At 39.4% G+C, this 23531-nt stretch overlaps 1 protein-coding gene across 2 annotated transcripts in view; it reads right to left on the reverse strand.

The window, feature by feature from the left end:
* aff2 (AF4/FMR2 family, member 2) overlaps window positions 1–23531 on the reverse strand; it is a 188057-nt gene that overhangs the window by 66956 nt on the left and 97570 nt on the right. For both annotated transcript variants that reach the window (XM_063499843.1, XM_063499837.1), the window contains exons 5-9: window positions 16815–16859; window positions 12822–12908; window positions 10602–10638; window positions 8165–8225; window positions 2435–2489 (exon numbers count right to left, since the gene is read on the reverse strand). In XM_063499843.1, coding sequence (XP_063355913.1) covers window positions 2435–2489; window positions 8165–8225; window positions 10602–10638; window positions 12822–12908; window positions 16815–16859 — 285 coding nt within the window. The remainder of the gene's footprint in view (window positions 1–2434; window positions 2490–8164; window positions 8226–10601; window positions 10639–12821; window positions 12909–16814; window positions 16860–23531) is intronic.

The following is a 23531-nucleotide window of genomic DNA, read 5'->3' on the forward strand; positions in this document are numbered from 1 at the left end:
TTCCTTGATCTGTCGCCAGTAATTAGTCACTCAATAAAGTCAATAAATAAAGTACGGGAGGAGCCTTCACTTTCTTTTCTCCACGTCTGCTGGTGACTGGACCATCTCACTTTTCTGCATGTCTGTGTTTGGTTTATTGCATTTTAATAGGAAAAAATAAACAATCTCACCAGAAATTACATGTATTAGTTTTCCTGAAGCTTTTGATCATATTGCACATTTTCTTCAGCATGAAGTTGCACAATGTTAGGCTTGATGTGTAGTGTGAGATAAACGTCAGGTTAAACTTACACTTCCACAGTTATTATGTAATAATAACAACTAATGTCAGCCAGTATTTATACTGTAAAACTTGAGTCGTTCCCCCTACACCCTGCATGACTTCAGTATAAACCTGTAGCCAGCTTTGTTGTACTTTGATTTCCAGCTGTTTGTGACATCACAGTGAGGGGGCAACTTGCAATCAGATTTAGTCTTCCTTAGCGCCTCGTCCCTGACCTGTGACCTGTCAGATCTGTGACCCAGCGTTTCGTGTATTGTTGATTTCTTATGTTAATATTATGTTAAAATCGCGTGCTCTCCATAAGTAAGGGTAGAGTTAAATTATTTTGTAATACTCATGAGGAATGTTGTTCAAGTTACTTGAAAAAGTAATTAGTTACTTATTACTGATTACTTCTCCAACAAAGTAATCCTGTTACATTACTGATTACTTATTTTCAAAAGTAATTAGTTACATAGTTTCTTAGTTATTTTTCAAAAACATGATACACAACCTGAATACGTAATAAACCAACAGACCAATTCTATTTTTTATGCATATTCCAGCATATAAGATTTGAAGTTACATTTTTCACTGTAGAAAGAAGTTTGTGTACGGCGGACACTAATGTTGTTGTCACTTTTTACGCAATAAAACGTAAAGTAATATAAGTCCGTCCACATTTTTAATGCTGCATGGTCGTACTCTCTCCTGCACTCCATATTATCCATTGTTGATCTGCACACGTCTGTCGCTGCCACGGACGCCGCGTGCTCGAACGTCATTGTCATGAGACGCTTTAGTACCGCAGCGTGCTTACAGGAAAGTAACAGTAATCTAACTACTTATTTTGCAATAGTAATCCATAACATTAATTGTTACTTGAAAAAAGTAATCAGATTACAGTTAATTGTAACACATTACTGCCCATCTCTGCTCATGAGATAATGTTAAGTTTGGGTTACGTTTCCACTCAGGCCTTCTGTGTTAGTTGTCGTGTGTTTCTTGTCTGCGTGTTTCATGCTGTCAAGCCTGAGTTGTCATGTCTGCGTCTCTCAGTGTTTCCTGTTTTATTTTGAAGAGTCAGGTGTCTCCATGTTCAGTGTATTTTGTTTTACTTCCCCTGCGGTGTCATCATGTTGATTTGTGTCAGCTGTGTCCCCAGGTGTTTCCACTTTCCCTGATCACCTCCTGTGTGTATTTAGTCTTTGTGGTCCATTCAGTCTTTGTCAGGTCGTCTGTTTTCCTCCCTTCATGTCAAGTTTCAGGTCATTCATGATTCTGTTCAGGTCGTGCTCAAGTTTTGTGTTTATTCTCATAGTTTCCTGCTCTGAGTCATATTCATGTTTTTGTCACAGTCATCATAGTTTAGTTTTTTCCAGTTTAGGTTTTAGTTTAGTTTTCGCCCCGCTTCGCCTTTTGCTTTTTTTTTGTATTCATGCTAATCAGCCACAATAAACGGCTCGCCCTTTGTTTAAACTTGTGTTTTGTCTCCCTCCGTGTCCTGCATCTTGGTCCAGATGACCTGACCTGACTTTGCCGTGTCATTTACGAAGAGCAAAATAACTTTGGGTACGATACTGACATCCAGCACCTATAAACAGTGCTACTCCTTCTGATTTTTATTTAATGCTTCATAAACAGGAAGCAATCATTTTGAGGAAAATGCAACTGAAATATATATAAAATCAAAGGTTCATTTATCCAAATAATGAATCGTTAAAGAAAACATGCTTGATATAAACTGAATGCAAACCAGTCAATTCCATTAAATCCAACATTTTACAGTGTACTCATGTAACTCATAGGAAGATTTACATGTGATCCTATTACTTAAAGTAAGTCTTCGAGTATGTGGGCACTTTGGGGGCTCAGTATCCTTCATATGGAGTCCACAGTCAAAGCTGATGCAAGTTTCTAAGTATCTATCTTTTAAGCTACTGTAATACAAGACATTAAGTGACAAATGGAAGGAAAAATGAGGACGAATTATGCTTTCAGAAACACTGACAACTCCCAGATGAATGAATTAACAAATGTGACACAACCACAGCTGAATTTACTGCGTGCTATGCTAGTAGATGAAACGCTGAAGGACAGATGGAGGAGAAGCTGGAGCGAGGGATCATATGCAGCAGCTGAATAAGAGGACGGACAGCAGAGGGAGCTCACCTGTTGTTCGGCCTCTTCCTCGTCGCTGCTGATCTTCAGGTCATCCTCCAACATTCTGCACAGAGACACAGAGACATGTGTTATTGCGGCCGTGACCTCCTGTCTGCTTGCATTAGTTCGATTATGGCAAGTTGTGATCTGCGATTCCCTTTCAAGAGCCTTTTTTTTTGGTCAACGGATTAATTACACAGCAAAAAAAGCAGCAAGCTGGTGGTTCATGTTGGGGAATGAGGAAGCGGACATTCACTGCTAAAAACCTACCAGATGTTCAGCTTTAGAGCTCAGGGATTGTTTTTTCACCTGGAAACTTTCTGTCTGACAACTGCTGACCTACGGCCAAGAATTCCTTGGAAACAAAAGAGGAGGTGCTCGGCAGACACGGGCCCTTCATCAGGATTGCACGCTGATTTTTTAAAGAGGTTTCTAATTGGAAAAAGAACCTGGTCGTTGCCCCGTTTCTCCTATTCTCGTGTTTGTTTTGCTCTCCCCGTGCGAGAGATCAACTGCTAACAATACAGCTCCAATGAAAGAGATATATAAGGCGCACTCGATAACATGACCTCCCTCACAGCATCACCTGCTCCATACCACACAAATTATTCAGTATTTATGTGCTGTGGATTGGCAAGTTCCCATGTTTTATTGCTTTATATAAACCCTCCACACAAACTACTGTTATTTTAAGCTTGCACTGCTATTGTTATGACAGGAGAATCCCCTAAAGGGATTTTTACTGCCTCACGAACCACTCTTGTCAGTGCTTGCACCGCTAAAAAATACTCCCCAGTGTTGTGGTGTTTTCAGATGGGGCCGTATGAGTCGTGAATAACCGAAGCACAATAAGAAAAAGCTTTGCAGATAAGGGGCACGGCGCTGCACACGGCGATGATAGATATGTTTGAATGAATGAATAATGGATTCATATTTTATTTCATAAGAAGGGACAGATGGAGAGAGAGAGATAGTGAGTGAGATGGAGATGATAATGATGGGGAAGTGAAGGGGAGCGAGTGGTGGTGGCGGCGACTGAAAGAGAGGGAGATGTAGGCTGAATAGAGAGAGAGGGAGAGAGAGCGAGGAAGGGAAGCATGGCAGGGAAATGAATAAAATGCACAAGAGAGAATAAGGAGGACAGACGCATTCAGATATAAATGAGTTATGGACTAAAGCATCCATGACATGCAGAGCTTAGAAAGCAGAACATCACATTTCTGCTAGGTGCAGATGCTCTTAATTGCCTTTATAAAATTGAGTCCTTTTATTGGTAAAAGTACAGCGCTACCAGAGCTCCATCACTAGAGGAGGTTTGTCTGAGTAGATATTAATATTTTCTTAAAGCCACAATCAAAGCCACGCTAAGCTAATTACTCAATACTTCCACATGTGCATCTGCTCACCCTGCAAATCTAGATGTACACACGGCTTGCCTGGACACTCGTCTGCCTGGAGCACAGCGGAGCGCTCAGCAGATAAAGAGCCACAGTTTTCCCTCCGGAGACCAAAACAGTGCGTAAAGTGGAAGTTGGATGGAGTGGACAGATAACGGTACGCTAACGTGTTCATCGTCTTAGCATAAGTTCACTGTCAGAGTTAAGTTTACGTCTTCTTCATCACATTCGCAAGACTTTCAGAAAACTTGACCTCTGACCTGGAGGTTGAGGTCCCTGAGATTTAAAATCCTAGGTTTATACAGCTGATCACTGAAACTGTAAACTAATTTGGGTCATAGTTTGTTGTCCTTTGAATAAGATTTTTTAAGCAAAACATTAGATGTGAATGATTAACACCATGATTACTTACTGTACATGGTACAAAAAAAAATCTCTACCACGTAATGCAACAACACCTGCTTCATTTTAGCTTTCAGCTACTTCCTGTATCAGGTTTAGATTTATGAATTCACTTTTTTGCATTTTCTATCTGATCGAGTTTCTTCTTTGGTATAATCTTTTATATTTCTGAACCATTTTGTTTTCTGATATTGATATTAGATATTTTTTTAAATCTTGTTTTTCATGTTTTGACTGTGATAAAGTATTTCTTAATATTATTATTAACTGCATTTTGAAAACAAATGTTGAGGAAAATTTTGGCAGGCTGCTATTTTAGACTTTATCTGCGTAGTAATACCACCACTTGGACCCCAGTTTTATGGTTAATGATTGCTGGACACCAAAGGTAGCACTTTTCCAATGATAATGTAGGGGTTTGTGTACTACCTGTAAGGAAACTGGTAATGATTTTTGCTGTAAACTTATTTAACTGGCATCTTTGGCACTTTGGAGTTCCTCCTCCTATTTGGGATTCTTCAAGTGGTTTGTTTATCCTTTCTAATGTCTCTGGCTTTGTAAACCTGAAATGACAAGCTTTTATTAGCTCTCGCTAACTAGCTAGCTAGCTTAGCTCAAAATGTATTTGGCAAAATGGCTAAAGTTAGCGTAGCTGGGGTTCAACTGTGTCTGTGACTTATTTTTTAAGTGTCAGACAACTTTACTTAAAGTGTACTGCAGTAAAAAGTCTTTAAGCGTTTAGTGTCGCGAGTTTTTTAGCATTATATTTTATTTTACACAAAGCGCTTTTTGTTGACAAATGCACCCTAACCAAGGTGTTATCTGTGTTTCTGAGCCAGCAACGCTCAAACACTGGCTTCACTAAAGGAGGGTTTTTCATGCATTTGCCTAAATGAATATCATGTGATTGGATCACAGTGTCACAAAACTCCTTACTCACTGCTCTATCGACTATAATGAAACAGCAGAATTCACTGTGTGTTTCTTATTAAGGTACTGAGCCTGTTGGAGAGGGATTACAGCTGGATGAGTTTTCTGTAAAGCCAGACATAGTAAACATTCAGCAAAGAATATAGCAATTAGCCTAAACAGCTCATTTACTGTTGAATAAGACGAGGTAGGCCTATTCATTATCGAGAACATTTTACGCCTGTTGAGCATCACAGTGAAAACAGAGAATGGCCTAATGGCAGCAGTAAACTAGGCATTGTTTTTAACCAATAACAATTATTTCACCCTAATAAACAAAGCAGCATTTATGTTTGAATACAAGATTGGGGAAAAAATTGCACTGTGGGGTATACATGAGTAATCAACAGGAAAGGGCTTATCAGCTTTGAAAGCTTAGCATAAAACAGCACAGAAAGCACTGCAGCTCCCACAGACTTCATCCTAATGGAGATATAATTAACTATTTAACTGCATATCTAAAGTGAAGGATATGAGAACTTACATTTTGACCTGGGACTTTAATCAAACCATCCAGCTGAATTACCGCTAACTTACAAGACTGCCTTGACTTTTTCTTAAGTTGCAGGATTTTTGCATCATCTCCTACTCATCAAGTCTTTTTTAGGAGAGTGCTTTTTGACGCCATCCTCACCAAATACTCTCTAACCCTTATTTAAATGAGGTTTTTAATAAAGTGTATAAATAATGCATCACACTTGACACTTAAAAACTCTCATTAGATGTAGTAACACGAGAGTTGTACTACTTTATATGATATGGTGTGACAGCAGATCAAAATCCTCTTCCTTAGATACTGAAATATCTTTAACAAGGAGACTAGCGTTTGCAGGACAGCAACCATTAAAGACAGCAACAGGTCAGCACGGTCGCAGACCTGGTCCCTGACTTCAAAGCCACCATTTCAAAGGCTACGAGACAGCGAGCACGCTGTTGCAATAATTTTATTTGTGGCTCAGTCTTCAAACACTATTTTTCCCGGTGTTACAGTAGCACTGCAGAGATTAGACTTTTAGGGAATAGGACAGAAAAAATATGGGTCATAGTATTATCATCTTTGGCACTACAGAGTTCCTCCTCCTATTTGGGATTCTTCAAGTGGTTTGTTTATCCTTTCTAATGTCTCTGGCTTTGTAAACCTGAAATGACAAGCTTTCTTTAGCTCTAGCTAACTAATTAGCTAGCTAGCTAGCTTAGCTCAAAATGTATTTGGCAAAATGGCTAAAGTTAGCGTAGCTGGCGTTCAACTGTGTCTGTGATTATTTTTAAGTGTTAGACAACTTTATTTAACGTGTACTGCAGTAAAAAGTGTTGAAAAAACTACAAACATTCCACAGCTTTGTTCTTTGTTCTGCAAAAAGCAGCTTGCTACATTGTTACAGCATTATACTGTATATAATAAAGACTTATTTAAAAAGAAATTTCTGTGTAATTAAACAGTTTGTGGCTGCTGATAAGCATTAAATGCAAGCTATTTTAAAGAATTATGAAACCCTGATATGAATAAGCAAAAGAGAAGAGATGGATACATATATAGACGGAGTTTAATTTTAACTTGTTTAATTAGTTAAGAAACAACTTTCAGGATAAAGTCTAAGTATATTTAGCAGATGTATTGCTGACTCATTTACTGACCACCCCTTCTTCTCACATTTTAGTTTACTAGGTAGCCAGTTAGTGTCATTTTCCATGATTGAAAGAACAAGAACCAAAAGGTTGGATGGAGAGGCAGGTAAGGTGGTAGTTGGTATACGAGTCACATGACTTCTGACTCCTATCTGGTTCCACAGTTTTCAGACTTTCTTATGTGTCACTTTTCAGTTAGATTTAGGGAAACCGCTGCTATTTGCAACAAGCTTCTCCACCAATTTCTAGACACAATTTCAGACATGGAATAGCCGGTAACACAGCAAAAAGGTCCAGCTTAATGACTCAAAGCAACAGATGAGCAGGTGCTAGCAAGTGGATGTGTTATTAAAAAAATCATATAATCACAGCTGATATGACAGGGGAAAAACTCTCCATAGAAGTCAAAACCATCTTTGTACCCAGCTGTAAATATGTTGGACATTTTAACATGGGAGTCTGTGGGGACGTATCTGGAGCCAACCTCAAGCAGCACCTAGTGGAACTGCAGTTTTTGCCATCTGAGGCACCTTTCAAGCCTTTCAAAGCGTCAGTCATAAAAGGGGAAAAAGTCACCCCGTATATAGTTGTCATGAAATGAGGAAATTCACTTTCAAGGTTAAAAACTGATTTTTTTGTACCAGGCTGTAAACATGTCAGTTTCATCTGTGAAGTTGGGGATTGATTCGCCTCTGGAGAGCCTAAAGGGGTGTCTGGAGAAACTGACGTTTTTTTACACTTTACGTTAGCTTGATGTTTCATGCCCAGAGGTTAGCGCTTGGCTTGAGATGAGCTGAGAGACGCAGCAGTTTGATCTTACATAACATGGTGACTGACACTGTTAAAATATGAACCGCCTCAAATCCAGATCAGGGTAAGATGGGTTAAGTTACCACTGCAGGAGCTAAGTTGGCTAGCTAGCGTAATGACACTCACTTTTATCCTTCCTTTCTCACTTGCTCTTGCGTTTTTGACTCGTTAAGCTCGTCGCGAGCAAACGTGCAGTGCAAACCGGGGTCATAACGCGGCCTTACGAGTCGAGATTTGTGCCTTTCCACTCTCATCCTGCCGTACAGCTCTGTGAGTGATGCGTGGAGTGGGTTGCAGCCAGAGATGTTGCAATATGCTCCTGGCTCACGTTAAATTAATGTAGCTGCACTTTCCCGCTCTGATCCACACAATCTTTTTTTTCTCCTCCTACCACCAGTGAATTTCATCCAAGAGTCAAGTTTAATTTTACCTTGAGGCAAACGCAGCAGAAGCAGCAGCAGCAGGTCAGAAATTCTCAGTTTCTGTGTGTGTGTGTGTGTGTGTGTGTCAGAGAAAAAGAGAGAGATATACTCACGACTTCTGCGGTGCAGTTGGTGGTTTAGCAGCAGGCTTGTTAGCTGATACAGTACATCGCTCTGCAACACAACAGAGGACATTCAATCACTGTATCACAGTTTTACATGTGTCAAGACTTGTGTCTGTGTGTGTTGATTAGTGTTTGACAGGAAGCCAAACTCACATCACTGTAGACCCACAGTACTGTCACATTGGAAAATATGACACTCTGTTCCAGTGTGTGTGTGTGTTTGCTTTGGTAACAGGATTGTGGGGTAAAAACAGTAAGTAAATGTCCTTTTGCAATAAAAGTCAAACTGAAACACTCTGACAAAAACGAGGAGATTATTTATTTTCCAAGTGGATATACAGAGGAGCTTGTGAACAGAATCCCTTTTGCTGTATTTCATATTCCAGTCAGTCGTATTTCTTCTTTTCTTACACAGAGAGGAAAAACCTGCCAGTGGGGAAATGCTTGAGCTTTATATACAGCACAAATAACTCAAAACACTACAAGATGGATTTAACAAAGAGCAACAACCTCAGAAAAGCTTTTCATGATCTGATCAACCCTGGGAGTCGGAAATACTGTAAGGTACTACATGCAGTACTGGGTGAAGTTTGCATAGAGTCCTGTGAAAAAAGAAAGTTTCCACAGGACTCTCCTGTGAATAACTAAATGCATCCTATGATTCAGTAGCTTGTACAACCACCTTTTCCACCTTTTCCAGCAATAACCTGAAGTAATCGCTTTTTGTATGACCTTATCAACCTGTGGCAAAACGGTTTTTCCTCTCTGCTTGATAGTATGTTAAAAACGGATGCAATGGATGACCAGCTAGACTCAACAATGGAGCTTTTTCACAGTGGTATGGCGTGTTGCTTTATTCTGACTGATTCATAATGACCTATTTTGTGGTTTCAGAGGTGTCTCAACCAATGGAAGAACACACACAAACACAGGAGCCCAGAGGGCACCGGTGAAATAGAAAACTGTATTTAAAGTGTTTTTCAGCCTCTAAAACCATCACCATTAACCAGACGTGTTATCTGCAAAAATGCGGTATATCCATAAGGTCTTAGGAATCAAACCTTTTTACACCTGGTTCTGATATGTAATCTGCATTTGGACGCATTATCTACATAATCACATCTGATCTATGGGCGTTAGCATTAACACCTTGTTTTAATTATTGTCTCATTATCTCAAATCAGCCTGGAATGTGATCAGATCTAGATATGTAAATTACTCCGGCCCAGCTGGCTGACTTATCAACAATTTAATCCATTATTTTGTGCAACCTCCACCACCAACACAGGTTTTTAGATATCTAATTGTATAAACATCTTTATAGGGGCCTGTTATTCTTATTTCCAGCTCTGTATTTTTCTTCCTAAATCATACTAGAGGAGCTTTGCATGATTCACAGTTTAAAATAAGCCATATTTATGTTATACAACAGCCCCGATGGCCCAGGTCCCACAGGTTGGTTGGCAGCCAACTGACAACCACCTATTGCTAGGGGAACTCCGTATTCCCCAAACGGTTGTGAGTGGATGTTGAAGGTTGCTGGCAGTTGCTGTGAAATTGAGGAGGATTTGGGAGCAGCACAGTCTTCTCACAGTGTCTGATTTAAGCGAGTGACAGCTAGCAACCTCCAGCAACCACTTGCCAATCACTTACAGAATACACATTTTTTCCTAGCAACCTGTGGTTGCCAGGGGGGGTGTCAACATGTTTGTGTCACTGAGCTCACTGGATAAAAGAATGACCTTAACTTAAAACATCTTTCTTCTGACTGGCTCAGTCATTCATTTGAGAAATGAATGACAAAGCAGCAGGTGGGTGGGGCTTCTGTTTTGTTAGCTAGAGCTGTGCTATGACCATATAAGGACATCCCTGCTTCCTGGCATCACACAGAGCCAGTAATAGGGGAAAAAACCTCAAACTCAGCATTTAAAGTGAGTCTGAAGAGCTTTTAAAGCAGCGTGATTGTTTGTGCATATGTTGACCTCATTATCTAAACTTCGGTTGAGGTTAACATCCATCCTCTAACCGTATTTATATGACAGAAAACACAGGAGATCATACAACTGCTGCCGTGTGCACGCATTTTCAAGAAAGAGCTACTTTTTAAATGTTATGCATGAATTCATACACACTGTGACAGAACCTTTTATCCTCATTAATCTACTCTAATGTGATGCTGTCAGTTCAAACACAAGCCTCCGATTTCCACTCATCACGTAATCACGTTTGTTTGATTACTTGCTCAGATGAGCCCAGGAAGATAAAAGCAAAGGTTTTTCCGACTACCCTCCTCCCGTGGCTATGATTTCATTTCAACGTCAGCTGCCTTTCTCACATTCCTCCTGGGTGGCGTTGCCTTTAATGGCCTCGGCAGCATTAATTATCGCAGAGCTCATACGTGAGTGTTTACGCTGGGAAAACTTACTCTGGGTGTTGTAGCCCGAGGTCACATGCTGTGACTCCTAGAGAGCGGGAGAGAAGGAAAGAGAAAGCCAGAGGGAGACGAGTTGAATGAATAAACCAACAGATGTCATTATTGATTTCACAGCAGCACAAGGATGCCATTACACAGAATTCAGAGCCTCTCATCTCCCCGCATCGACGCTCCTCCTCATTCTTAAAACTCACTGTGACGCAGGATTAGTGTGAGGCTGGAGGCTGAAAGCGCCACAACAGTCCTTCCTAATTCATTAAGTACTCGGTCAGACTTACTGCCTCTGTGTTTACATTCCTACTTCACCTCACACCAACACCAGTGAGGCGCTTTGTATATTAAGAGTAATTCATAAAAGCATGAGACAAAAAAAATCAGCTCGCTGTTTCAGTGAGAATTGTTATCGTCACCTCTGAGATAAATGTTCAGTACAGCATTGCTGCTTCTTTTAATGTGACAAATCTTCTCGATATTTATATTACAAGGCGTCGTAAATCTTCCCTTTTTTGTAGCGGCAGGTGAAACTTTGAACATCGATCTTCTGAACTCTTCAGTCTGCTTTTATTGTGCCTGAACTTCACTTCTCAAACATGACAGACAAACAGTGCGGGTGAGGATACAGAGTCATTTTGCTGATGACATTTCTGTAGGTGATCTTTGTTTCCTTGACTCTTCAGCTGTGGCTGTTATCACTGTTCCTGTTAAATACACACTCAGTTTTCTTGTTTTTGATGAACGATTAAACGATAAAGTGGAAAAGCATTCAACTTGAAGTAGATTTTATCTTATTTATTTTTAAAGCCTAAGTGATCTGCAGAGCCTCAACTTTTTTTCTTTTTTTATTCGACGGATGAATTTGTTCTGTTGATTACAGGCTGGTTATCTTGAGCTCTGAGAGATAATTGAACTGGTGAGTCAAACACAGAGGACGCTGTTGGTGCTTATTAGCGGTGTTCACCTGCGGTCCTCTGCTTCACAAAGTAAGGAAGACCACGCCGTGTCAGCGGTGGAACAAAGTCTTCTCAGACTGTTTTGTCCTTTTCCTGACTGAGCTAGCAAACATGTTAAGGGACAGAAAGAATAGACGGTAATAGCTAAGTTAATAAGAAAGTCTTTTGTTGCCGAGTGAATAACTTTGAATTAAACTGTCAGTAAGTTTAATTCCAGTGATTAGGTGGAAACTTTGAAATCCGCCTGATTTGCTGACGTTACTTGAAAATACTTTTTTATTACTGCCGCCAACGAGGTCATGATTGTGGTAAACTTTGCGTTTCAGTCAGTCTGTACACATGATAGCTCCAAAACTTTTGAATTAATTATGATAAAACTTTGTAGGGGTGTAGAGCGGGGTCACGTTAGCAATCCATTAAAATTTGACTTAAATCCACAACTTGTGCATCAACTTAATGATTTATTGGTAAAAAACTGACAAAAAGCCGAGAACTGAGAAACTATGATTCTTACAATTTATACCAACAACAACCAAAGGTGTTGTTTAACATGTGGAAGCCTTTTTTTTTTATTATGCCTGATCTGACAACTTGATAGATGATTTTAAATATAAATAAACAAATAAGTATCTCTACTTTTAAGATTAGGCTTCAAACTTTCCTTTTTTTGATAAAGCATATAGTTGAGGCGACTGCTGTTGTGATTTGGTGCTGTATAAATAAAATATACAATCAGAATCAGAATCAGAATACTTTATTGATCCCTGGGGGAAATTATTTACAAGTAGTGAAATCTACTGACGATGCCTGTTTAAATTTTCCTACCTATGTGAATCAAGCAGGCAGTATTTAACACAGTAATTTCATTGGCTGTCATTTGTGCCACTGTGCAGAATGAGCCAACAGTAATGTGATTCTATCACAGCATCACTGCTACAGTAAATTTGTGAATCAGAGCTAATGAGCAGACTGAAGATTTTCAGTGACAGACTGCAGTTAGTGTTACTGCGCCCCTCCAATAAGTGTCACAGTATAAGTAAAGGTTTTTCACGACTGTATCGCATCTTTTTCCACCGCTCGCTGACTCACGCTGTAAAGTGAAAATGATCAAGGCCCAAGAACATGATAACAACTTTGAAGGAAGCACGCATCAGCAGGCGTGTCATTCGGAGAGGATGTACACTATTACGGATTAATGTGAGCCGCTTTGATTTTAGTGATGAAAGGTTTTGGGTGTAGTAGAAAGAAAAAACATACTAACCTTGTTTGGGATGGGAAATTTGGTCTGATCAGCTTTCCCAGGAGTGTGTATGGCTGTTAGTGGAGGAGGCCAGGAATGTGTCATCTCCTGAACACACAAACACATTTTTAAATATATTATTTTAAGCAAATATTCATAAGCAGCAGAATTTCTGTCATTATAACCAGCTAAATAAAGGATACACAGCTTGCACTTGTGTTGCCTTTACCTGGTGTCTAATCATGATAAAGTTTAGCCCATTGGAGCAAAGGGGTTTGCTTATGCAACATCTTTGGTGCAGTGGAGTGGAGTCAGCATTCAGTCAAGGTTGTGCTGCACCAGCACCCAATCAGGGTGGGTTCAGTATAAGTTTTAGTATAAACTGGAAGGCGCTTAGGGAGTTAGTGACCCACCAGGGAGTGGTGCAAATGCAGAGTTGGTGATTTACCAAAATAAAAGCTGACTCCAGTCGGCTACATTTCAACAGAGCTGCACAAGGCAGCAGCAGAAGCAGCAGCATCCCCTTTCAATTATTCTAATCACACCGTTTTCTCAGCTGAATTCCAATCTCAGTATGTAGAAGCATCAATTAGTTAACAAGATAAACATATGTGCATGAGTGGGTGTGTGTGTTGGAACTTTATAATCTGTTAGGTACTGGCTGTTTTTATTTCTCACAAACATTGGAAAGGAGGCACATAGAAGGCTGAATAAGGAAAATTACCAGATAGATTTTCTTAAAGCTTTGATTCCCTCTTTGATGTCCTTTGTAACCAGCATCACCTGAAAACTGAATTCTTGGTAAATGTGTTTTAATGACCAATAACTTCTTTTTCTATGACATGTGTTTAAAATGGTTGGTAAAGTCATTAAATCCATTTTTTACATGCTCATTTCCACTCACACAGCTGCCGTGCAGCAGGTCACGATGTCAAAGGGCCTGAATTTTCCCATCATCCATCTCTTCACCCCCCCTTGGTAGATGAATGCTATTCATCAGATGACACATGAGTCTGGGAGGACGTATGTGAGTGGGTAAGGTTGTGTGTATAACTGAGCTACACATTAATGACGATACTTGAGCATGAGTGTGTGGCTGTGTTTTCCCTCTTTATAATCGTAACGCACTTGGCCTGACGACATATGGTGTGTTGCTAGGTAACCGCTCTCTGACATCATTAACATCATTGAGTCCATCCTTGAAGAGTTCCTGTGCTTTCACAGACAGGACAGCTGTTTTCTCCTGAATTTGTGTTTGCATGTGTCTGTAAATGTGATACTGCAGCCACTGCTCATGAGTTACTCAGTCTGTCATAGTTAAACGCAAATGGTTTCCCAGTTATTATCAATTTGTCATATTCTCCATTATCTACATCTATTACGCCCCGACACAGACATGCAAAATGTACATTCATCCACCACCGTGCACTGAAAACACGAGCGACCTCGCTCTCTCCTTTCGCGCCTTCTCTGTTTTTTAATAAAGAAGCAGAACAGGGCACGGTGCGTGCTCCGTGTTAGACGGATAATGTGGTGTGCTTCACATCACGAGCTGTTTCTCTCTTTTGCCTTTTTTTCTCTTCCCATCTTTCAAGTTATTCTTAAATTCATCTTTCCAAAGAGCCTCTTTTAGATGTTTTCTGGCAAACATTTTCTAATCTGACCTTTTTATTCTTCAGTGTAACCAGAGGTTTGCACCTTGGTATAAATCTTTTAAATTTCCGTTCATGAAGGCGTCTCTCGATTGTAGACTTTATGCATGTACCTCCTTGATAATATCACTTTTGTTGTTTTCTGTGGTCTTTCAGGCCTTTTGCTCTTGATGAGCTACTCTGCCCTTCTTTTTAAGAACGTATCATATATACATATCAACTGATTTTTCCCAAGTTTTCTCTAATTGGTTAACTTTGTTTCTTGTCCAAAAATATGCCAACTGTAAATTACAACAAGCTAGCTAGTTTTCTTGGCTTGCATCATTCCAAGTTAAAGCTAGCTAGCTAGCTTCTGACTCACAGTACACATGTAGCAATGTAGATATGGTAGGAACAAAGAGGGAAAATGCAGCCATTAAATGTAAAAATGTAATTATCTACATACACATATATCGTCATAATCATGGCTTCTTGATATTAGTTTACTTTTCTAATTGGCTAGGTTTGGGTTAATGTTAAAATCAGATAGCTCAAATACCCGGTCTTTAAGTCTGACGTCATTAGCCGTTTCCGGGTCCAAACTCCGCTTCAGGTCCCAAAGTCAAACGAACACTGGCGCAACACTGAGAGTTACAAACTGTCCAAATTCTTTCATCTGTAATAAAATGATCAGTGTGGCTGCTCTACCAGGTGTAACAATTAAGTTCAACATCCAGGTATCCATGAAAACAGAATTTATCAAATTTAACCAAGTTTGAAGTTAGCTCGCTAGTTTCTCCCTAAACATGATGTTCTGACTGAGGAATTTCCAAAAAAATGAAGACGTACAGCTCTGCTATCACTTCCAACATAAATGAAGACAGAAAACTAAACAGCAGTGACGTTTGTAGGGTTACTGAAGTTTGGCTAGCTGGTATATAATGATGTGCTACGTGATCGCTAGCGACACAGCTATGTTAGCATAATATAAACACATTAGCACTTTTTTCCACTGATAAAAGTTAAGGTGAGGGTTCCCGATGGTTAGGGACAAATGCAATCATTATACAAATCATTTAAACGTTTTAAAACTCAACAGCCTTAATAAATGCAGAAAATAAATACATACTTCATAACTTAAAGACCAGATAGCTGTCTGATTTTAACTTTTCAAAACAAATGTACACAATTAATTACATTTTCAAACTAACAACTACTTAAAGTAAAATCATATTACATTATATTCACCACTCCTTTGAATAGCTGTGACAGCGAAGACGTGGAGCTTTAAATTTAGCCTTGTTTATCTTAATGGCAGGAATAGCCGGTTTGCCTACAGTCCCCCTTTTCGCTCATTAATGATGTATCTTTAGATAATGCTTCTTGTTTATAGTGAACTTACCATAAGCTAAAACATTAGCATGGATATCATAGAGCTTGGTGCTCTAGTGGTTCAAACACTGTAAAAAGTCAATACTCCTCAGAAGGATTGACTTTACTGTACAATATCTCTGATGCACACCGTTACCTTGAATTGTGCAAACATCCACGACAACAATGTTCCCGTGACAAACATCTTGTAGCCGTGTCATTACAGAGAGAGAAAAATGAAGTGCAGGCCCCGTGCTCCGATTCACCTCACCTCACATTTTGAACTCCTTGATCTTTCCACTTGACACAGCTAAAAACCACAGACTGAATTCAATAGAGCACCAATATTATCGACAAAGGCATTTCATGCAGCTCACAGCAGCCTATCTGTCACACAGCCTGTTGACCAGCCTATTGATTTGTGGAGGGGGAGGAGAGGGAGGGGGCTGAATGACAGAGAGGAATGAAGAGGGAGGAAGACAGACACTGAGGAAGAAAGAGAGGGCGCACCAAGTGCAAGAGAGGAGAGACGGCGAGAAGTGAAAGCAGTAACTTGACACAAAGAAGTCAAAGACGGTCCTCGTCCTAATCTTCTGACTGGCAGTGAGGGAAGATTAGCGAGGGAAACATTTTTGTTTTGACATCACTCCCAGGAAGACACAGGAGAGAGAAACTGTGGGAAAATGTATTGCTCTGTGTGATTTTGATGACATGCAGCTAGAAAGGGGGAAGAAAGAAGGGGTAAAGGAGATGATAGGTCTGTGGAAAAGATGTCTGTATGATGTCATCCAAAAAAAAGGACTTGTATAATCATTGACCTAAGCCAACAGATTTCTTTCTCTTCTCCCTCCCTGCCTTGTAGTCCCCTTTCTTTTCCCTGTCCTTGCTTTGCAAAATCAGACTCTGGAGAGGGACCAAGCTCCTTGTGAGCAAACAGAAAACAGCTGATAATCAGTGCAATTACTGTGCATGCATGCGTGTGTGTGTTTGTGTGTGTACCCAAGCAACGTACCCGCAGAATCTCTTCAACACAGCTGGAGTCGTTTGGTAGGCTGACCTGGAGAAAACAAAGGAAGACAGAGAGATTGACTTCAGCACTATTTATAGCGACATTACATTGCACGGGACACAGCGGGGGTACAGAGGTTTAAGCACCAAAAACAAATAAAGCGGATCCATCCGCAGCGCAATTATGAATCGCCGCGGACTCGCACGGCACATGCTACAATGACACCTGTGGCTGATTTACCATTCAAACTCAACGAGAAGGACTTCTGAAACAAGAGCTCACTGATTTCACAAAGATGTAAACAAACAATGCATTCTCATTTCTAGCTGCAATAGATGCTGTTGGGTTTTTTTTTAAATTGTTTTGATTTTATTGTTAGTTAGCCAATTTAGCTAACATTTTTAAAATAAATAATTTATCCTCACTGGTTAATGCAATATTACTCTTGCAGGGTTATACGTTGCCATCATGTCTCCCCACGACCTTCAGTAATGTACATAATGTTTGTACTGTAGTGAAAATTCTTCGTTATCATTATCCTGTATCGTTTTCACTGCAGCTTCTTCAGCGCTCTGTAAATTGTTAGAAGATGATTATTCTTGGTTGACAAAGAGTGCTCTGATGGATTAATGTTTTCAGCTTTTACAGAGGAGCTCACACTTGCTGATGATCAGTTAATCAAGTGTATTTGATTAGCAGCAGCTGGCGGCTGCTTTCCCTCAGAAGCAGTAAGGGTCGACTCAGTTTTTCACACGCTGCTTCATTTTTGATTGGCTTTTGTCGACTCAGTAATAATGGTGCAATATGTCATACACTGGTGTTCATGTGAGGGTGAAGGAAGTTTTTTTTGTTTTTAAAAAAAATATGTCCTGATATATAAAACTACAGTAACAAAACACCAGAATTTAGAAAAACATTGCAAAGGACACAAAAACAACACATGAGTGTTTTTGGGGAGACAATAACAGGATGGAGCAGCTGTGGAAGTGACAGAAAACTAAACATGCAAAGGACTAACATGGTGCAGGGTAGTGTATGTTTTAATCACATGATTTATATAACACAGTAGGTGCATGTTTGTTAGCTGTTTAGCTGTTATCGTGTCACTTCTGCAGCTGTTCCCTGTCATTACTGCCAGTAACACTTGTAACATTTTTGTGTGTGTGTTTCTATTTGCTGGTGTTTTCTTAAATTGCGATGTGTTTGACCTCTTGAGACTGCCTGTCGCTCACCTGGTAGCTCAGGTCACCTACTAACTGGAAGGTTGGTGGTTTGATCCCAGTCTTCTCCAGTCTCCATGCCAAATATCATTGGGCAAGATGCTAACCCCATGCTGCTCTTGTGTGAATGAGGCAAGTTGTGTAAAGTGCTTTGAGTGCTCAGATAGAGTAGAAAAGCGCTACATAAGAACCAGTCCATTTACCACTTAGGGCCACCATACACAACTCTGCTTAGGTGTGTAAGTGTCAGTCTCACAGTGAAGATAAAACCTTAACATCTCCTGTTTTATGAGGTTTCCTTAAATTGGTAAATTCCTAATTTAGTGAACGTTTGAGTCCACTGAATACAAACATCTTGACTCTAAGGCAGAGAGTGGGGTATAGCTGAGTGGATGGTGGATGAGAAGGCAGCTGGTGTGACACACTTCCACAGTTCTACTTTTAGAAAATGAGTTTATTAAAATGTGTTTCTTATTTTGTTGTAGCCAGTTATGTGGCCCTGTTCACAGTGAGTGCTTTGTTTTTATACCTTCTTCATTTTAATGTAACTAATACGAGTCATTTAAAATCCATCCTAACTTTCCATTAACAGTGTGACTCTAAAGGGGATTTGGTATGTGGGTGGTTCAGGTGTTAAAACCTAAAATCAGGAAACAGATGAATTAAAGAGCTGTTGTCAGATTTCCAGGTGATCATTTGGGTGTTTTCCAAACAGCACTTTTGCTATAGATTTTTAAAGAGCTGTTGACAGCACATGTCTAGCTACCACTGAGTTTTAATATTTGCAAACTCACCCCAGTGCATAGGATTTATGACTCTTGGCATTCATGAAGTCTAGAGGCCAACCTGTGGGCCAAAACATTATTGTACATATGCACTAGGCTGCAAAAGAGCAAAATGAGACCCCAGAGACAGAAAACGTTTTGGCTAAAACGCTAGGCAAGATCAAATTTAGAATTTTATCAAAAGCAACATGTTTGAGTCCTGCAGCAGCAGAGGAAACAACACAGAAGGACTCCGAGTACAGCCTTACTTTCCAGCGTGTGAACTGGTATGCAGCTTTGGTATGTATGTAATCAAGCTGGTTAATTATGTTCTTTTTGGTCTTGGATGGAAAAATCAGTCATTAGCATATTTGGCTAACAAGCTTGCTACTTATGTTTGAAATCAACATTTTTAAACTATTTGTTCTTTTTGTAAGTACATATTTTTGAAAAAAAATTAGAGTAGTCACCATAAACAGACTTTTTAACTTCCAAGAAGGGCTTTTATGATTGTATACAAATGCCTTCAGTGTCTGGTTATGGTTATTCCACCCACTGTGGTTCAATCGCGGTCAAAACATTCATACTTTTCGGAGCATTCATTTAAAATTCTCTCATTGCAGATGTAATTTTCAATGAGTCTTAATAAAGTCAGAGGCAAACCATTTGTGCACCGTTTGTCTAAAACAATGTGATGCACTGTAGTCGTCCACCCTCCTCGTTATGAGCGACTAACTTGTGCAGAGGGTAGAGAAAAGATGTTTTGAAAAATGAGTTATTTCAGTTTTAAAATTCAAAAACAGCCATTAAATAGCTGTGGTTTGGCCTGCATCGTGTGAACCACGGGGCCATTTTAGCTCCACAATTCACTGGACTGCTTCGAGGTTTGAGGATAAAGAAAGAGGCTGTTTGAGCTCAGACATACGCACACTCTGATTAACCAGTTCAGTGGCTGCGCGCTGCTAATCTATGTTAACATGCGCCCTTGTCAATAAAGTCGTCCTTTGTTAACAGGAGTCATCTGCACTGAGCACTAAAGCAACATTGCAGCAGATGCCTGGGATATCAATGCAGACAGGTCTGGCAATTCACAACGCTCCTAAAAACCTAAATAAAGTATTCGTGTCAAACCACACACACAAACATTTCTGAAGCTAGAAGTCTTTGCTTTTTCAGTTAAGCCAGCCCTACTAAGAGGTTTTTTTCCCTGCTCATTCCAAACAAATTATTATTGCCGCTTGTGGAAAAACACAACTTTGTTTGCTAAAAAAGACACAAGAAAAAAAAATGTCCACTGCCAAATTATTGCCTCACAAACGGTAATTGAAAAGAAAATCTGGCTGGGTCAGATCTGGGCTCAGATCAGTCCAGCAGACGGGCTCATTAAAGCAGAAAGAGTGTGAGGAACAGCAAGATGAAGGCAGAAAGACTGAAAAGCTCAGAAACTCTGAGGCAAATTCACTGCAGAGCTCTAACATATTACATCAACATAACCTCTGTTACACACCATTACTAATAGCACTAACACGAAAAGAGGAGCAATTTAGTATAACCGTGATGAGAAGGATGACATCATACTCTGCCTTAAATCACTGACTGTTAAAACAACAAAAGGGACTCTGGGCCGAGAGGCTGGTTGAGCTCACCAACGAAGTATCCGTTTATTTGTATGTTTTCTAGACATGAGCTGTTCATCTACATCAACATGTTAATTCAACAGTGAGTCAAGAGGAAACCAGAGTGGGAGGATGAAGATGTGTTTTTCCCCCAACAAAAGTCCCAAGGCCACTTTTTACTAAAAGAAATCTTACAGACTTCTAGACAATACGAAGCAGATGTGCTACATTTGTATCATGCGATAAAAAGCCAACAGCTGGATTATTTAGCTAATGAAACAACGTCATTACCATCAGAAGGCAAGCACACGAGGTCTTGATTTACTGTACATTACAAAGTAGACACAAGATTTCACTCACAGTGCAACAAACCTGAAGCATCAACATGTCTTGAAATTCTCCAGAGGCCCGGTAACGAACTAATTATTTGACCCAGGGTGATATCTAAAACCTGCAGGACACCGGCCCTCGAGGCCTGGAGTTGGACAGCCCTGGTCTAGGCCACACACAGGATGGACGCCTTGCAACTACGCAAAATTGCATTGAAATTTTTTGCATTCTGCAACTGATTGCAAATAGTTGTGACTGCTTTCGATTGCAAAGCCTTTGCACTGGTTACCTGATGGGAGGCAGAAAAATCGAATTTTTAAATGCAGACAGATTGTCAGCATGCGGCACTCAATACGAGTGAGTCTATGCCAATGAGCATAACTCATCTGCCACATGACTCGACTCAACTGGCTGCCAAATGTTTGTATGTTGGTTATGTTCATATAAAAGCAAGGTTGCTGAGGATACTCAATGTTTAATTAACTTTAAACACTGAGAATTTGTTTTTCTAAATATTTTAATATGCAATTTTGTCTTCAATCAGTCCTTAGGGAAATATCTGCCTCTCTAGCTTGCAAATACTTAATTTATGTCCAAATGACAGTTTGTGTTCTTTTGTGATCTTCAGGTAACCTACAGATGGTTGATTAGAGCTGATTGGCAGGCAAAAGTTGCAAACTGCAACGTGGAAATGAAGCTCATTAGATTTGTGAGAGCGAACCAAGAGAGTAACGTCGAGGGTTTCAAAGTTCAGAAAATGAGCTGGAAAACACTAAAACACTTTGCAGAGATGAGAGGAAAAGCACAGTGACTGATAACTGTCAGCATTAATGACCCCTTTTTTTGGTGTTATTATAAAAATAGTATACTCAGAGTGTAATGCAGTAATGGTAGCACAGGTTGAATTTGTTTAATGACTCAAAAAGAATTGCCAGCAAAAAAAACCAAAACAAAACAAAAAAACTGAAAGAAAACAAAGAAAAAGACGGCTGGTTAAAAGAAAGAAAATCTGATAGTTTAGGAAGAATTGATTTAACCACAGTTTTACTTTGCTGTTCAAGATCAGTGGTGTGTTTAGTGTGACAGTACCTGGCTTCCCATATGGAAAACAAATAGGAAAAACTTATAAAAGACTTGCATCACCTTTAGCTTGCTTCATATAGTGAATCATATAAGGCTTATATGATTTACTCATGAAAGTGGCCACTTTCTCATTACTTTCATATATTGTTTTAGTAAGTGTCCAAAACATACAAGTCTCATTTATATAATTTTTCAAGGGATCTTATATCTGTTTTCACTCTTGTATGCTTTTCATACAAGTTTCACACAAGACAGATACAAACTTTATAAGATTTATATATATCTTTTCCATATGGGTTACTTCTGTATATTCTGCTAATGGTTTCACTGTATTTCACCCTGAAATACACCTCACGAATCATTGTCACTGCTTTGCAATTACACAGTTCAAACTGCTAATCACACATTGTCAACCATAAGGATAGAGCTACATTAACAGCAGTTGTGTTGGGTTATAAGGTGATATCATTTAATATCATTTAATTAGTCATTTTAGTACTACTCATAGTGGCTGCTGCCATGACAAATTGCGATGTTTGCGGGGGAAATTCTGATTCGGAACTCGGAATTTCCTACTTCCCGTTTGAAATTGGACGCAGCATATAATGTAAATGACAAAGCACAGAAAAATTAGCTGTCACTACAAAACAAAAGACAAGTATACACAGAGGGCACAAACACATAAACAGACAAAGGGAACACAGATTTACAACATTCAGTACGATACTTTCAATTCTGTCTTTACTTAACTGACTATGAAATATTTTCAGTTTTAGTTTTTATTACATATTATTACAATATTGTCATTTAAATAGAAGATATTTGTGTTGTTATATTAGATTTTATTGTCCTATTACTTTATTTTTTTTTCTTATTTAGTTTTGTTATACTTTATGCTTTTAAGTTGCCCGCTGTAACACTGAAATTTCCCAACTTATGATTTTTTTAACCTTAGCTTACCTTACTGTGTTATAACCCTAAAGTATTATCTTATCTTCAACACAGCACTGAAACAAGAATATCACAAAAAAACTGCAACATGTCACTACAATAACTCAAAAACTTCAACAAAACTAGAAGAGCAATAAAATACAAACACGAGCCAAAATACAAAAACACAAAAAACTAAAGGTTTAAACGAGAATCCAAGACACACACAAAACACAACAATGCGATGCCACATATACCGTATTTTTTGGACCATAAGGCGCACTGGATTATAAGGCGCATTAAGCGAAACAAAACAATCAGATAAGTCAAACTTTACTCAACTCATTCTTCTTGCTTCCTCCACTTCCGTAACATTGATTCATTAATGTTGAATTCTCTGGCAGCTGCTCTATTCGCATGTTGTTGCAGTATATTAATGACTAACCTCGTATTGTGGCTGGATTATCTCAGTTGTTCTCCTGACTGAAGTTTGGTCCCTTTACAGCATCCTGCCATGCGATTGCATTTGTCCCTAACCATCAGGAACCTTCACGTTAACTTTTATCGAGTGGAAAAAAGTTAGCGTTCATCCTCCAGCTTCACTGTGTTTATGCTATGCTAACATAGCTGTGTCGCTAGCGATCACGTAGCACATCATTATATACCAGCTAGCCCAACTTCAGCAACCCTACAAACATCACTGCTGTTTAGTTTTCTGTCTTCATTTATGTTGGAAGTGATAGCAGAGCTGTATGTTTGAATTATTTCAGAAATCTC

This window comes from Pelmatolapia mariae, linkage group LG2, assembly GCF_036321145.2.
Source record: "Pelmatolapia mariae isolate MD_Pm_ZW linkage group LG2, Pm_UMD_F_2, whole genome shotgun sequence".
NCBI classification, from domain to species: Eukaryota; Metazoa; Chordata; class Actinopteri; order Cichliformes; family Cichlidae; genus Pelmatolapia; species Pelmatolapia mariae.